The sequence below is a fragment of the Tarenaya hassleriana genome, unplaced genomic scaffold (assembly GCF_000463585.1).
Source record: "Tarenaya hassleriana unplaced genomic scaffold, ASM46358v1 Cleome6, whole genome shotgun sequence".
Classification (NCBI taxonomy): domain Eukaryota; kingdom Viridiplantae; phylum Streptophyta; class Magnoliopsida; order Brassicales; family Cleomaceae; genus Tarenaya; species Tarenaya hassleriana.
Window position 1 is genome coordinate 4,056,312 of NW_010968505.1, and position 14,819 is coordinate 4,071,130.

At 38.7% G+C, this 14,819-nt stretch overlaps 4 protein-coding genes across 6 annotated transcripts; 3 read left to right on the plus strand and 1 right to left on the minus strand.

Moving 5' to 3' along the window:
* Positions 1-1,705: 1,705 nt before the first annotated feature.
* LOC104799446 lies at positions 1,706-3,097 on the minus strand. Its single transcript, XM_010521978.1, has one exon. The coding sequence runs from the start codon at positions 2,773-2,775 to the stop codon at positions 1,888-1,890; it is 888 nt and encodes a 295-aa protein (XP_010520280.1). The 5' UTR covers positions 2,776-3,097; the 3' UTR covers positions 1,706-1,887.
* A 1,318-nt stretch (positions 3,098-4,415) lies between these two features.
* LOC104799447 (ubiquitin-conjugating enzyme E2 7-like) lies at positions 4,416-6,435 on the plus strand. Its single transcript, XM_010521979.1, has 6 exons — positions 4,416-4,726; positions 4,834-4,936; positions 5,329-5,426; positions 5,539-5,639; positions 5,834-5,911; positions 6,088-6,435. Exons 1-6 carry the CDS (start codon positions 4,684-4,686, stop codon positions 6,163-6,165), a joined length of 501 nt encoding a protein of 166 aa, XP_010520281.1. The 5' UTR covers positions 4,416-4,683; the 3' UTR covers positions 6,166-6,435.
* Positions 6,436-6,801: 366 nt separating this feature from the next.
* On the plus strand, positions 6,802-9,954 carry LOC104799449 (SEC14 cytosolic factor). Of its 2 annotated transcripts, none has more exons than XM_010521981.2 (7): positions 6,802-7,117; positions 7,224-7,709; positions 7,856-8,010; positions 8,252-8,347; positions 8,432-8,688; positions 8,772-8,992; positions 9,313-9,954. In XM_010521981.2, exons 2-7 carry the CDS (start codon positions 7,356-7,358, stop codon positions 9,679-9,681), a joined length of 1,452 nt encoding a protein of 483 aa, XP_010520283.1. In that variant the 5' UTR covers positions 6,802-7,117; positions 7,224-7,355; the 3' UTR covers positions 9,682-9,954. The 2 variants fall into 2 exon arrangements, with proteins under 2 accessions (XP_010520283.1, XP_010520282.1); XM_010521980.2 differs by having other exon boundaries at positions 6,807-6,980.
* A 1,435-nt stretch (positions 9,955-11,389) lies between these two features.
* LOC104799450 (UDP-glucuronic acid decarboxylase 5) lies at positions 11,390-14,331 on the plus strand. Of its 2 annotated transcripts, none has more exons than XM_010521984.1 (13): positions 11,390-11,498; positions 11,657-11,746; positions 12,208-12,294; positions 12,392-12,479; positions 12,572-12,663; positions 12,760-12,824; positions 12,918-13,006; positions 13,100-13,177; positions 13,271-13,364; positions 13,469-13,535; positions 13,640-13,703; positions 13,811-13,851; positions 13,949-14,331. In XM_010521984.1, the coding sequence occupies exons 2-13, from the start codon at positions 11,672-11,674 to the stop codon at positions 14,132-14,134; spliced, it is 1,026 nt and encodes a 341-aa protein (XP_010520286.1). In that variant the 5' UTR covers positions 11,390-11,498; positions 11,657-11,671; the 3' UTR covers positions 14,135-14,331. The 2 variants fall into 2 exon arrangements, with proteins under 2 accessions (XP_010520286.1, XP_010520284.1); XM_010521982.2 differs by having other exon boundaries at positions 11,391-11,512.
* Positions 14,332-14,819: the final 488 nt, after the last annotated feature.

Genomic DNA, 14,819 nt, shown 5'->3' on the forward strand with positions numbered 1-14,819 from the left:
TTGGCAGATACGAACAGGAGAGCCTTACAAAAGCCGCAATCGACGTTATGCATGTATGTATTACATGACGCATACGTCATACATATATGCATGCATCCACGTATTTAAATGTGAGAGTGCGTATCGATAACGACGATGAAACAAACAGACGCACCACTTCGTTACAAAAATGGACCGATTATCATGGACCCCCACGCACCCTATTCTATATTTAAATATTAATATATTTTTATTTGAAATATATACTTTGGAACATATTGATAAGATTGTTTACCAGCAAAACATGTCGCATCGGTAACCTTTACTTACACATGAACAAGATTGGTAAGAGCCGTTGCCCTTTCTGTATCGATTTTTTTTTTATAAAATATAAATAAAAATGGCCGGTATCGTTACACGATTGATTTGTATATCATCACTCCCATGACATTATTATTTTTAATTGTAGAAAGATAATAACTTTTTTTTTTATAACATGAGACGTATTATTATTATTATTGTTGTCGTTATGATAATCTCGTGAAAGTTCGGCTCCAGCGAGATATTTTTATTATGATAAAAAAAAACGAGGGGTAGGGCCCACGATGTCGATGTGTCTGTTCAGGACCCCGCTCGTGTCCCCATTTGAGTTTGGTCCTTTCACGTGCCGCCATGTTCCCACCTTACACACCCTATCCTCCACCACCTACACCTACATATACGTTTTCTTCTACTACGTATCTCAAAACACATACGCATACATATACGCGTATTTGTACGTGTATATATACGTATGCATGAGGATGGTGCTATTATACTATATGTGTGTGTGCATCGTTTGTAAAGTTAGCGAGGAGGGTAGGAAAACAGGCATCAAAAGGAAAAGGGTGAAAAGTGACATGAGCACCAAAGCTTTCGGCGTTATCGCGTGATTTCTTCAATTTTCTTGTTGCTTAGGGCAAACAACAATTAGAGAGCTCACAAAATCATTATCTTATCCAATCCAAAATATATATATATATACAAAATTCAGATATTCAAATTACACGGATGTGCTTGTTATAACAATATCAGAATCATTACTCTATAGGGAAAAAAGTTTGCCAAAAATCTTTGGCATTTTAATTTTTTTTTCTCATGCTAACAGCAGTGTAGCAGCCATATAGTTTTTTTTTTTTAAAAAAAATGAACAATAATTTTATTTTAAAAGAATTACATGCATTTTTAAAAAAGAAAAAAACGGTCTAACACGATATTTTTGGAAATTAAGTCGCTAAATTAAATTAATGAATTCAACGATTTTGATTTTGAAAACCTAAGAAAGTTGTGTGCTTTTACAACTCCTACGCCACATGCCTTGGAAAACGAAAACACGGTAATTAACAACTAAACCCACCTTAAAGTGCGCACTATGCGTTTCCTAATCTCCTCTCTGATGTGCCATAATTTGCGCGTGATTTGGCTTTAAGCACTATTTAATTACGCTTATGGTGCGCTAAAAGATTATAATCATGATTAAATGTTTCATGAAATTCTAGTGTCAATATTTTCCCTTAAAACTTGTTAGTCTATATTGAGACTAAGTGTTGAACGAGATACACAAGGAATTATATAAATGAATAAAAAAATTCAGTTAAATTTTTATATACCAGTTTATTTTTTTCCATCCATGTTTTTACATCCTCGGACTCATACATATATATATGTATATATATGTATGAAGTAATTACGGTGAGATTCTGCAGCTTTCTAGATTAATAAAGAAAGGAAATCATTCTCAATGAACAAGCATGAGAAATAAAAAGAATTTAGACAAACCCTTCTCATTAGTTGAGATTCTTTGAGAAAAAAGCCGAAAAGAAGAAGAAGAAGAAGAAATGTAAACTGAACGACCAGTGGTCTTCCGTTCTAGTGTTCTAAGATTTGTACCTGTAAAGAAGATGATGACGTTGTTTCATGAGATTCTTGGAGATTCTGTTCTTCCCTGTTCATAGCAGAGTTCATGAATTTGAGGAAAGAGCCCTCTGTCACAATCAGAGACTCTGGTTTTGGAGATGCTGAGACTGACCCACCAATCTCCTCTTTTGCTTCCTCCATCAATCTCCTCCTCAGCTTCTCCTCCGCATCTCTCAAGAACTTGAATTTCGGTGGAGGTGAGGACGATGGCCTGAAGAACCTGTTGAACTCGAGCTCGCCTTCTGATTCAAAGAGAGGGTTGAATCCATGGTTTGGGTATGACTCCAAAGGCGAGGGGGATGACTTCATTGTCGGAGATGCCAAAGGGGTGAAGAATCGAGGCGTATTACATTCGCTTACTCCCAAGGGAAGATCGCTCAGGCTCCTAGTTCTTGACCTTGACCCTTTCCTTGATTTTCCGTCAGCAGACTCCATATCTTCCTTGGTCTCTTCTTTGATCGTGAAAAGGAACCTCTGGTTGTGAAGCTTCATGAATTCTGCCTCAAACCCTGCGTCTCCACCCAAGTGTTTCATCAGTCCAAGCTCTAAATCCTGTGTTTCGCTGAAATCCCCATCCGGGTTTCCCACTGTTTCTCCTCCGCCGCCATTGTTGGGGTGTAAAGACTGCGGCTTTTTGAAGCAGAACAGCTGAATGAGATCCTTTGCGTATCCATTGTTGTGCTCTTCTTCTTTCTCTTCTTCACTCTCTTGGCTCATGATTCTCTTGCTCTTCTTGTTCTTCTTCCATCTGAAAAGGTAGTAGACCTCTGCAACAAGTGCTAATAGAAGGCAACCAAACACCAAGCTCAACCCAATACCTAACTCACTAACAGTCTTCATCTTTCTCCAGATTCCTCTCCCTCACATCACATGAACACATAACCCTAATTCACCCAAATTATGAAACCCCTCGTGAAATCGCAGAAAAGACGCAGGATTTGGATACCCTTTTGAATGCTTGAGAGAACCCGATATGTAAATTTTTTTTTTTTGAAAAAGGGGGATTTTGACAAGCAATTTCAAAACCGCTTGTGGAGAAAAGATGGAAATTTGCCTTAGATGGGAGTAGGGAAGAGACAAAAAGAAAGAAACTTGTCTTTTTTTTGAATTTTTTCTCTCTCTCTTCTTGTTGTGGAGAGATAAACTTCTCTTTCACTGCAATTTAGGTTCACAAGTTGAAGATTCCTTCAAATATTGGCACAAGAGGGCCAACGGTTTTTTATATTTCCTACTTTACATTTTGAAAATTGGAGTATATTTGAAAAAAAAAAAACATAAAATTGGGCAAACCCATTTCTGCATTTTAATTTTTTTTTATTTAGTTTTGTGATTTTAATTTGTGTTTATTTAGTTTGTGTTCGCAAGCAATTTTATCAGTTAATGCCTTTTTAAGTGAATCGGATTAATAGTACCTTTCAACATGGATTTTAAATACGAGAGATGGTGGCTGATTGATGACGTGGAATTAAATATGCCTTTCTAAGAAAATTGTTTTGAAAATAATGTAAGGTGCATCCAATATTTTGGTAATAAAAAAATTTTAAATTTCGCTCCTTAATTTGAATCTAGCCGTATCCAGAATTTGGATTTTAATCTTAACCCAAGCAGTTTTTTTTTTTTCAAGTTACAAGATAATAATTACTATATTTACAGTAGCAACGTTAAAAAAAAAACCCACGTTATACCCTATGAGTATTGATTGATGTCTCGTAATCAGTTTACAGGTAAAATTTACTATTTTCATGATAATTTAAATTTTACACAATTATTGAAGATGTTCTATACATATATCTACAAATGCCCATGTATTCATATATTGTTTGGAAGACACACAAACCGGAATCTAGGGCTTTGGTGTTGTGACCTTTTTACCTTACACGCCTTCAAAGGATAAATATTATTCTTAGCTTGTAATAAAGAAAAAAGTTTTTTTTCCCAGAAAAAAGTATTTAAAATTAGATGCCAAAAAATAAAAAAGGTTGAGAAAGTGGAAATTCCGAATTTTTCATGAAAAAAGAGAGAGTGCAGAGTTATAAAAAGGAAAATAAAAAATTTTTAAAAAAATGTGTCAATAGCATGAATCTATCTTATGGATCTGTTCTATGACCATGCATTGTATGTATATCCATCCCACATTTCCGTACGTGTTTGATCCAGTGCCTAAACCATATCTTTATCGTATATATTTGGGCCTATGTAAGCCCATACTCTTTCATTTTGGGCTTTCTGGAAATGCAATAATGGGCCGCAACCGCTCCACGTGTCACTAGCCGATGCTGTGAAGCGATCGGCCCCGTAACTGTAATGCATCGAACCCACGAACATGGGAAGCCTCGACGCGAGGTAGAAGGTCTCAAAGGTTTCGGGGAGATGAAAAAAATGGCATCGTTTTCTCATTAGATTTAGGGGTAGAATAGTCATTTCAACAAGGGTTTAAGCAAGTTGTATAGAGATAGAGAGACGTTAGTCGGATTAGTTCGGTCGGCTGAGTTAGGCCGACGGCTCGAGACGCTATTGGTGGGAGTAGTAAAGCAGCTAGGACACGTCCGTAGTAGATCGGAGCTTTCCATGTGTTCCCTTGATCTTGATTCTTGATGATCCACCCTGATACCCGAAAACCCACTCCGATCTTCAGAACCCTCTATCTATATAACCTCCATTATCGTCCTCTCTGTTTCCTTCTCTCCTTCTCTCTCTCTCTCTCTCTGAGATCACTGGAAGCTTCAGCAGAATTCCTCATCATCCGCCATGGCTTCCCAAGCGAGCCTTCTTCTTCAGAAGCAGCTCAAAGGTACACAAAACCCTCATTTCTTGCGACAAATCTGTTCGGTTCATGTTCTTTGGAGATGGGCTTTTCGAGTTTTGATTGGATTTTGTCGTCTCTGGGTCTTGTTTCAGATCTTTGTAAGAATCCGGTTGAGGGGTTTTCTGCTGGGTTGGTTGACGAGAACAATATATTCGAGTGGAGCGTCAAGATTATCGGACCTCCTGACACACTCTAGTATGTTCCCCTGATTCTCGTTGATCCCAGATGTCCTTGATTTCCTCCGAATTAGATGATTCATGTTGGATGAGTTGGATATGGTGATTTTCCGCCGAAATTCCGTTGATTTGCCGAACGAGAGCATTTGGCTCAATGAATGATGATGATGCCAAGTTATCCCATTTCTGATGTTAATGAGATTCGATGAGTAGGGTTGTGTGGTTATAGAATTTCTTGTTTCACCAGATTCTTGGCTTGTGACCTTGTGTTTCTCTATAGGTTATGTATCTTTTCTCCAGTTATGTGCTCACTTAGATATTCATATCCACTTGGCTATGCCTCCACGTGCAGTCGGCATAATCTTGATGTTTTTGTTCATCACTAATAGTGTTATCATTTCCGAAACTCAGTGAAGGGGGATTCTTCAGTGCCATAATGACCTTCCCGCAAAACTACCCCATTTACCCGCCGACCATGAGGTTTACCTCGGAGATTTGGCATCCTAATGGTTTGTCCATTCTCTTGGACCTTGGATAGGAATACAACTAGAAAATGCTCTCCTTTGTGTTTTCTTTTTTTGAATTGCCAAGGTTTTGAAAATGTTTCCTTCATTCGTGCAGTTTACACAGATGGGCTTGTTTGCATATCTATTCTCAATCCTCCCGGTGAGGATCCAAGCGGATACGAGCTTGCAGGCGAGCGATGGATGCCTGTCCACACGGTATGTGACCGCTAATAACGGGATATTCTCTCGGTGAATCTCTTGGCTTTTCATCATATAGAAACATAGGACTTGATTAATCATTATATGTTTTTCTGAATTCAGATTTATTTACTCTACGAGCACTCTACATATCAAGGGTTACATTGTTTCGTTTTTGCTCATGTTCACAACATGAAACTGTGCTGTTTCAGGTTGAGAGTATTGTCCTAAGCATCATATCAATGCTCTCCAGTCCTAACGATGAATCTCCGGCAAACCTTGAAGCTGCTGTGAGTATTCATTAGCTCTATGGAATTCTCTTTAATCTTTATCCCTTGATCTTATCAGTTTTAACTGCCTCTGAATGTGAATACAGTTGCCATAAATTTCCAGTATGTTTCTGCCATCAGTTGAACTTGCTCGTTAATGGGTCGGTCTTCTTCTTCTTCTTCCTTTGACTTTGCAGATAGAATGGAGAGACCAGAGAGACGAGTTCAAGAAGAAAATCAGACGATGTATCAGAAAATCTCAAGAAATGCTATGATCACCGAGGCTTCTTCACTTCCGGGTTCCAAGTTCTCGGGAGTTCCAAGTTCATTTGTCCTGTATGAAAATAAACCCCCTTCAAACAGTCCATCATCATTCCAAAACACAGCAATCCCATCCCAATACCAGTGTGGTGTACAAATGTTGTTCTTTAGAAACCAAACTTCAGAGATGTTGTCATAAGCGGCTTCCTGGGTGAAAAGCTTTGTTTTTTCTCAAGAACCATCTCATGATTCTCATCAAGGAATTGTTTTTTGTTCATGTGATTTATGTTGTTTACTGCCGTTTCAGCTGTAGACTCTTGAACTGTGCGTCGTCTCAGTTCCTTGGGCAATACCAAATATTTTCTCCTGGGCCCTTGTTGGGGGCCTCATTGTCAACGTAATAGGCGTTTCTCGATCGCGCGCCGGGTGAGCCGGTTCTCGTAAAAAATCACGCCGGAATATTCATTTAGAAACGGCGAACGGCGCTGCTATCTATACGATAAACAACACGATTTTCGCTTCCTCTGTGGGTCAGTGGAAGGTGTCAATCCTGGACCGTTGATTTAACATCAGTCTTTATCAGCGATTCAGGATCGTACGCGTGTCGCACCAAATGTTGCGTGTTGGGTCCCGCTCCGTGTTCTTGTTTCCATTTCTGTTTCGAAATTTCGTAACCCTTCTGGACAAAAACTTCATGGAAGATTGGGTCTCTCGATCGGAAATTCGATTTACGTATCGGTTTCCGACCTTTACACTGCTCCGACAAATCATCTGATCTGTTCTCCGATCTGTTCGCGGGGGAAGAAACGGATCGGGAGAGCTTTTTCTGGTATTGAAGGAGATTTTCGGTTGGCTTTTGTTTAATTTTGTTGCCGTCCATTTCGTTTTTTGGGGATTGATTATAAGGCATGAGATATTTTATCCGGGCGAGTGCGATTCCCTGTCTGATATTTTGGTTTGGATGAAGTAGGTATTGGATTATGGCAATGCGTTTTCCTTGTGCAACTTATGCCTGAGTATCATTCCTTATCCTAGCCGAGTAGTGAACATTTGATTGTAATTCTGTTTGCAGATTGTTCATTGTTGTTGTTCGACATGAGATCGTGTTTCCGATTTGGTCGTCCGTAATCCTCTTGTATCAAATTCTTCATGTGAAATCTGTTAGTGGTAGTATTACTCATCACAGACGCCTCGAATCGCTTCAATGGGAGATCCGTTGCACAATTCTGCTAGAAGTAGAAACTCTGTAGCAGCTGGTGTTTCCTCCCGGAAGGAGCTTCCGAAGAAAAACTTAGTCGCTGCTATTCCGAGAGCTTTTCAGCAGACGATTTACAAGCAAATTTTGTCAGTGAATGGTGGAAAAGTTGGCAACGGCATTGCATGGAATGCTGCCGTGTTTTTGCTCAAAATTGCTGCTTTGGAAGCCGTTCGAAGAATTTCGAGGGCCAAATGTCCATTTATTTGGAACAGTATTCAGGCACTGCAATGCCTATGCTATCCTCCTCTTAAGTGGATTCAGAGATGGGCTCCCTTCAAGGGGTTGATCAATGCGATGCAGGTATGCTTTCATGATCTTTCGTGGCATTCACTCTTTCTTCGTAAATGTTGATGGATCATGCAGGTTTACTCATGCGAGAAACTTGGGCACTTGCAATGCGTATGGTTGTTATAACATTCGTATAACACTTGCAATCATCTCTGCAGACACTCTCCAGACCATTATTAGTCCTAACAATTGCAGAAGCTTTCACTGAGCAGTCTGAGAGAAAGAGTGAAGCTTCAGATAGTATCACTCCTTCTCATACGTATCCAGAGTCACATTCTGCTCCAAACACCTCACAGTCTCCGTCAGATACAAGGTATGGAATGCCAAATACTTTCTTTGATATTGTACTGTAATGCCTTTTGTTTTCTTCTATCCCCGGTGGGTTATTTTCCTTACTTTTATTACATGTGAGATGACTGTACAACTTTAAGTTGAAGAACTCCGATGTGATGCGAATTCATTGGTGCTTTTGAAGCTACATACATATTCTTACTGTGCAACATATTTTGAGTGTACTTTCTATTAGATATCTTAATATGTTTAGGTAATTGCAGGATCGAAGATGAATCTCTACAACCAGTGATATCAGAAGACTGGTTAAAACGACTCTATGAAGAATTGGAAAAGCAGCAAATAAGCTTACCAGAAAGGTGCTGAGAATTTGTAGTCGTATGAAGAACTGGTTATTTCCTTGATTCCATGCTTCAAATCATAACCTTCCAGATTAATTGCAGACTTGACGAGAACGAGCTTCACAAATTCTATAGAGTCTCAAATGGAGACTTTGCTTGTTTAGTATCTTCAATAAAAAAGACAATCCGTTGGAGGGAGACATACAGAATCCTTTCTGAAGAAGAACTTGAAGCATGGTCAAGTTTAGTCTTTTGGCATGGATATGATCGGAGCAACCGGCCATGCCTCATAGTCCGTCTTGGGCTTGCTTGCTTAAAGCTACCGTCTCATGAAAGACCTCGTTTCTCTCAGGCAATCAGTACGTACAATACCCACCAGGTTCTTTAATCTTTTATTTGATAGTAAAAGGTATGGATTTTAATAGAGTTTTATGTGTTTCAGTATCTCAGGTAGAGCATGGTGTTCTGCATCTGATAAAGCCTGAAAATCCGGAGCTTATGGTTTTGGTGGATTGTGAAGGATTATCTCCTCTGAGGATTCCAATGCAAATGATGAGAACATGTTCTTCTCTTCTCCAAGACCATTTCCCCAATCGCCTCGGCTGCTTATTTGTCATACGCCTTCCTCCTGTTGTCCGCGTCATCACTCAGACTTTCACCCAAGTAAAGTTTCAAGCCCAGCTTAGCTATAATAGGTTTTCTTAGTCATCGTGTTGAAATCTAGGGTAGGATATCCGAGATTTTTGGGTTATTCGAATCCAAATTCGAACATCTTGGTCCTCGGGTCTCACAAGGTATTGTCTGATCTTGTATCCGTTTTGATCAGGTACCAAAGGTCATATACTCGTGATAACTTTTGAGTATCTGTGGGTAACCAAACCCGAGTTTAAACCTGAAGTTTCGATTTTTTTTCTTCCAAAATATATAGTATCTACAAGGGGTTGACTGTCGGATATTTGAAACTTTCTGTTATTGCTTCTCAGATTCTCAGACCAAACACACGAAAGAAGTTGAGAATCGAGGGAGAAATGTTCCAGAGAATCCTCTGCGAGTATATCCAGACACTTCCTTCATACCTCGGAGGCGACTGCAACTGCAAGAGATGTTCAAATCCCCGCAATCAAAACTCGGATTCAGACGGGAGAAGCAAGAGAGAAGCAGGAAGAATCGAGGCCGGGGAATGGAGGAGCAGCAATTACAATCTCGAGATACCGGATTTAGCAGTGGAGGACGGTCCAGACATGAACATATGTAACCAGGTTCTGAGAACAGCAGTAATGTTGCTGCTCATGTTATGGCTCTTTGGCGCACTCATTGCTGGAATTATCGACCCCGAGACCCGTCCATTTTGAGCTTCCATCATGAGGTAATAACACCTTCATGATCATCATCATCCTTCTGTTCTGTCTGTGTACATTATTATATGAACATGTATATCATCTCGTCATGGATATCGTTGGTAGTATTCTAAAAAATGTGCTCGCCCCCGATCTAATTGTCAGATCATCACGTACGGTATGTAGAACAATAGTCTGAATAATAAACGACTTTTGTTGCATTGCATTCACGAGGATAGATTGTGTGTATATATCTATATGATATTGGCACCGCTCTTGTTTCCGTCACGCTGCGATTGCGTTTGCGGCTGCGTTTGCGGTTACTTGTAATAATCTCGTCTTCAAGCGAGTTTGTAAGGTAAGAGATTTGTGGTCCATTGATGTATAGTGTGGTAAGTTGGACAAGTGGCGGGACGATTTGTTTGGTCACGTAATTTGTTCGTCTCTGTTTCAGTATCATCATTTTTCACGAGATTATTTGCGTACAAGAGAGTAACGCACTTGTTCCTTCCAAGTTCCAAATAAAATATTACTCCCATATATTTTTCTTGTGATGCAAAGTGATTTCATTGCTTTCGAGGTATAAACTATAAAGGGCAACGAGAAGCCCGTATTTCTTTTGGTTAAATTGGCTGCGAATTACCAATTTTGGGTTCAAATATGCCAAACAGTATATGCACTTTTGTTAGACACAGGCGTGATGCTTTTTCTTACACCCGCAAGATTTTCTTCTAATATGCCAAAAAGACAGATATGGCAGCATAGTAATCCACTAGGTCTAACAAGCTGGGAAATTATGTATATTACATGTACATAAATAAATTTATAAAATTGAAAAATGCTGATTCTAATATTACTTTTTATTTTCTTTTACGACCTGAAGAGTTTCTAATGAAATTAAAAAAAAAATATTTATAATATTTGTTCAATAGCTTGACGATGGTATTTGACAAAAAAAATGAAAAAAAAAAGGAAAATAGGTGTTCTGTTACCTAACTAGCCCGATGTGTCGGATTGAGGGTTGATTTGAGTTCAAGATATCTATTAATTAATATTTATTTAGCTCATAAAAATCTCGTGTTTAAGTGAGTTAACGATTTCTAATACATAAATTGTTTAAAAGGGAAAATATTATTTTCTTTCAAAAACTCTGGAAATCTGCATACAAAAAATGTTATATGATTTCGTCTGATACTATCTAATACTTGCGTTTAGTGTTTATCCGTATGGATCTATATTTAAGCATATCACTTTAAATAATTTCTGTTTTATCCGAAATTTCGAAAAAATATCCAATCATATTCTAGAAAACCCCTATCTATAAAAACAATATTTTTTTTGGTAAAATCTAAACAATATGTTTTCAGATGCGTATAATTTGGTAATCCAGCACTAAACATGCATTTCAAGACGATAAAAAAAAGTTAAAAATATATAAAATGATTAAAAAAAAGGGAAAAAAATCTTCTTGATAATTATAAAAAATTGGCCACGTCAGATTTGCGTCTGGTCTGTGTTGGACATCTTAATTGTGCACAAAGAAACTCATCCAACGTTGTCGTGATCAAGCACCTAATATCATCATCAAATGGTTTCCCGTTTTTTCGTGTCTTTGACGTCTCCTCTCTGTTAGTATATATATATATATATATTCAGGAAATTATGATTTTTTTTTTCTCTCATTTAATTGAATTTTCGATATTTGCATTTGATAGAGGTGTTTGTTCCGACACTTGCGGGTATAAGTACACAACCTCTGCCTCCTCCCACTCCTCATCAGATCAGCAGATTTGCTTTAGGGTTTGAAGCGTCTGTTCTGTCGAGCTTCTTAGGTTCTTGCTCTCTCGTAAATTCCCTTATCCCCCCCTTCCCTCCGATCGAAATTTTCATTCTTCATTTCCTGGTCTTTAATCCGACAATAATCGCGTTTTTGTTTTTGGAAAATTGTTTTTAGAGTTTGAATTGATTGATGCCTGTTTGGAAAATCCAGGATTAGATCTCAACAATGGCGACAAACGGACAGAGCAGCACAAAGCCTCCGCCCACTCCTTCTCCTCTGCGCAATTCCAAGTTCTTTCAGGTGATTTTCCTCATTTTTTTGTGCAGATTCGACGTAAATTAGAGATTTTTACCCATTCTGGTGATACCCTTTTGCGATTTATATGTGATCGTGACTGTTCATGCCTCGGATCTCACTTTCCCGCGTGTGATTTGGCATTTTTTGTTCTCTTTGTTTGATGAAACCGTGAATGAGATTTGCCGTGTGCCATTGCATTTAGTTCTGATGGATTTCATGATCTTACATGAAGGGTCTGTCAGAAATCAAACCACGTCGTATGAAATGGCATCATATCCTAATTCACCCATTTAAACCATAGAGGATCAGATCTTGAAATTACACTTGGATCCACATCTTGCTAGTCAATTGGAAGACAGATTTGTCCGTGTTTTAGACTATTAAGCCGTGAAGGCATTCGAGATTCAGGAAACTGATGTATGGAACCTGGCCTTGATGCAATTCCACTCTTCTTATTCATGCAGTCCAATATGAGGATCTTGGTTACTGGAGGAGCTGGATTCATTGGATCTCACCTGGTTGATAAGCTGATGGAGAATGAGAAAAACGAGGTCTTTATCTTCAATAGATGCCATGAATTGAGATGTCTGAGATGTTTTTAATAATTCTCCGTGTTTGCTAATGGCGGAAACTTGTTTCTTTTTCCAGGTAATTGTTGCTGATAACTATTTCACTGGATCAAAGGACAACCTCAAAAAGTGGATTGGCCATCCAAGATTTGAGCTTATTCGACATGGTATGCTCCTTGAAACTGTTTACTCGTTACCTCGTATGCCATCATTCTGGTTTTCCCTCTACGTCAGTTTGATTTCTTTCCGGCTTTAATAGATGTCACCGAGCCTTTGTTGATCGAGGTTGACCAGATTTACCACCTTGCATGTCCTGCTTCTCCCATCTTCTACAAGTACAACCCGGTGAAGGTACATGACGATGATGTTCTCTAGATTGTCTGGTCAGATATGTCTGAAATCTGTTTTCAGATTTGATCTAACTCCGATGACTTGTCACGGTTTCAGACAATCAAGACAAATGTGATTGGAACACTGAACATGCTAGGTCTTGCTAAGCGTGTCGGAGCAAGGTCTGAGGACTCTTTCAAATCTTTGTTCCCTGATACATGTTTTGCCTTCTGCTTGGCTCTATGACTTAAAAGAGAGTTCTGTTCTCTAAACAGGATTTTGCTCACCTCAACCTCAGAGGTGTATGGAGATCCTCTCATCCACCCTCAGCCCGAGAGCTACTGGGGCAACGTCAACCCGATTGGTATGTTCATACACTTATACTCCAATATCTTCCCGTCGTGGGTTTGCCCTATTATGTAATCTCGATACAAAAAAACGTTAATTCATGCCATAGGTGTTAGAAGCTGCTACGATGAAGGGAAGCGTGTGGCTGAGACCTTGATGTTTGATTACCACAGGCAGCATGGAATCGGTCAGTCACGTTCTAATATTCCCCTCGTTATGTCATATTCTCCGTAAATTTCATCAAGATTTCTTATTGATCTCTTGTTTTCCTCTGTCTCAGAGATCCGCATTGCTAGAATCTTCAACACATATGGCCCTCGTATGAACATCGATGACGGGCGTGTGGTCAGCAACTTCATTGCTCAAGCGCTCAGGTGAAGTTCATCACTTCATTCACCCCAAAGTTGGCCTTTTTTTGTTCTTCTTGTTTTAACACCAAAGGGTTTTAAACTAATCGCTGTCTTGTTCTTGGACGTAGGGGCGAGCCTTTGACTGTTCAGAAGCCAGGGACACAGACTCGCAGTTTCTGTTTTGTTTCTGACATGGTATATGCTTATTCTCATTGCTTGCCATCCTTCTATCAAAACTAAAACCCTTTTGTCTGAGATACATACACTAAAGCTCTGTTTTGTCTGAAAAAAACCCAAAGGTTGATGGTCTTGTCCGTCTCATGGAAGGCGAAGATACTGGCCCCATCAACATCGGTAACCCAGGTCAGAATTTCAAACACATTTCATACACTCCCCCCTTGACAAAATCTAAACACGGATCCAATCTCGTGACTTAAACCCGCGTTGGATGATATTTTCGGTTTCATCAGGCGAATTCACCATGCTGGAACTGGCCGAGACGGTGAAAGAGGTGAGTGAACTCGGCAATGAAATAGGGTTGTTGCTCGTTCTTTGTCTATGTCCCGGTAACAATGGTGGTTTCTGTTGTTGTTTAAATGGGAACGCAGCTGATAAATCCGGGCATAGAGATAAAGACGGTGGAGAACACGCCGGACGATCCGAAGCAGAGGAAGCCGGACATAACAAAGGCGAAACAAGTGTTGGGTTGGGAACCGAAGGTGAAGCTCCGGGAAGGGCTTCCTCTCATGGAAGAAGATTTCAGATTGAGGCTTGGGGTCCCCAAGAATAATTGAAATGAAAACCTAATATGCTTCCTTCTCTGTTGGTTTTGAGTTTCATATATTTGCTGCTGCTGCTGCATCATATCGGAATCTTTGATACCGGAGTCCTCTTTTTGGTGTTATGATATATGGTTCTTGGGTTTTTTTTTTTTTTTTTGCTTTCAAGTTTTGAGTCTATGGTTAATAATTAAAAAGGTATTTTTATTTTATATTGTACCCCTTCAGTTCAACTAAATAAATCTTGTTAACTTTTAATTTTTGACCTAATCTTGTTAATTCTTTGATTCTAACATATGACCTATAAAAATTTGTATACTTGTAAAATGATAAAAAAAAAAAATTAATTTCTAAATTTGTCATTCGACAAATTTATTTTAAACTTTAAAATTTATAATTATAATTTACAAATTTATTTTTTGATAAGATCGTCGAGATTTTTTCTACAATCAATTAACAATTTTTTTTTGGTTTAATCATAATGACACATTTTGCAAATTAATTCACCATTTTACAAGTTTAATTTTTACAGGTTTCACCCTATGACCAAACATAAAGCTAAATAAAAAATCATTTTTTATATAAAGATTTGTATCCATGAAAATGAAAACTGAATCCAAACATAAACAAAACTGAACCAAATACGATAAAAACCCATATAGCTCATGGAGAGAAGCAAGGTTCATTGCAAGGAAAGAGT

What these genes read in the sequence shown, in the direction of transcription:
- LOC104799446 (XM_010521978.1), bottom strand. Translation starts at nt 2,775, where the DNA reads ATGAAGACTGTTAGTGAGTTAGGTATTGGGTTGAGCTTGGTGTTTGGT.
- LOC104799447 (XM_010521979.1), top strand. Translation starts at nt 4,684, where the DNA reads ATGGCTTCCCAAGCGAGCCTTCTTCTTCAGAAGCAGCTCAAAG. An exon ending in TCTTCAGAAGCAGCTCAAAG is followed by an intron (nt 4,727 to 4,833) that starts GTACACAAAACC and finishes GTCTTGTTTCAG; the next exon opens with ATCTTTGTAAGAATCCGGTT. An exon ending in GGAGATTTGGCATCCTAATG is followed by an intron (nt 5,427 to 5,538) that starts GTTTGTCCATTC and finishes TCATTCGTGCAG; the next exon opens with TTTACACAGATGGGCTTGTT.
- LOC104799449 (XM_010521981.2), top strand. Translation starts at nt 7,356, where the DNA reads ATGGGAGATCCGTTGCACAATTCTGCTAGAAGTAGAAACTCTGTAGCA. An exon ending in CAAATAAGCTTACCAGAAAG is followed by an intron (nt 8,348 to 8,431) that starts GTGCTGAGAATT and finishes GATTAATTGCAG; the next exon opens with ACTTGACGAGAACGAGCTTC. An exon ending in TCACTCAGACTTTCACCCAA is followed by an intron (nt 8,993 to 9,312) that starts GTAAAGTTTCAA and finishes ATTGCTTCTCAG; the next exon opens with ATTCTCAGACCAAACACACG.
- LOC104799450 (XM_010521984.1), top strand. Translation starts at nt 11,672, where the DNA reads ATGGCGACAAACGGACAGAGCAGCACAAAGCCTCCGCCCACTCCTTCT. An exon ending in GCAATTCCAAGTTCTTTCAG is followed by an intron (nt 11,747 to 12,207) that starts GTGATTTTCCTC and finishes TTATTCATGCAG; the next exon opens with TCCAATATGAGGATCTTGGT. An exon ending in CCACAGGCAGCATGGAATCG is followed by an intron (nt 13,178 to 13,270) that starts GTCAGTCACGTT and finishes CCTCTGTCTCAG; the next exon opens with AGATCCGCATTGCTAGAATC.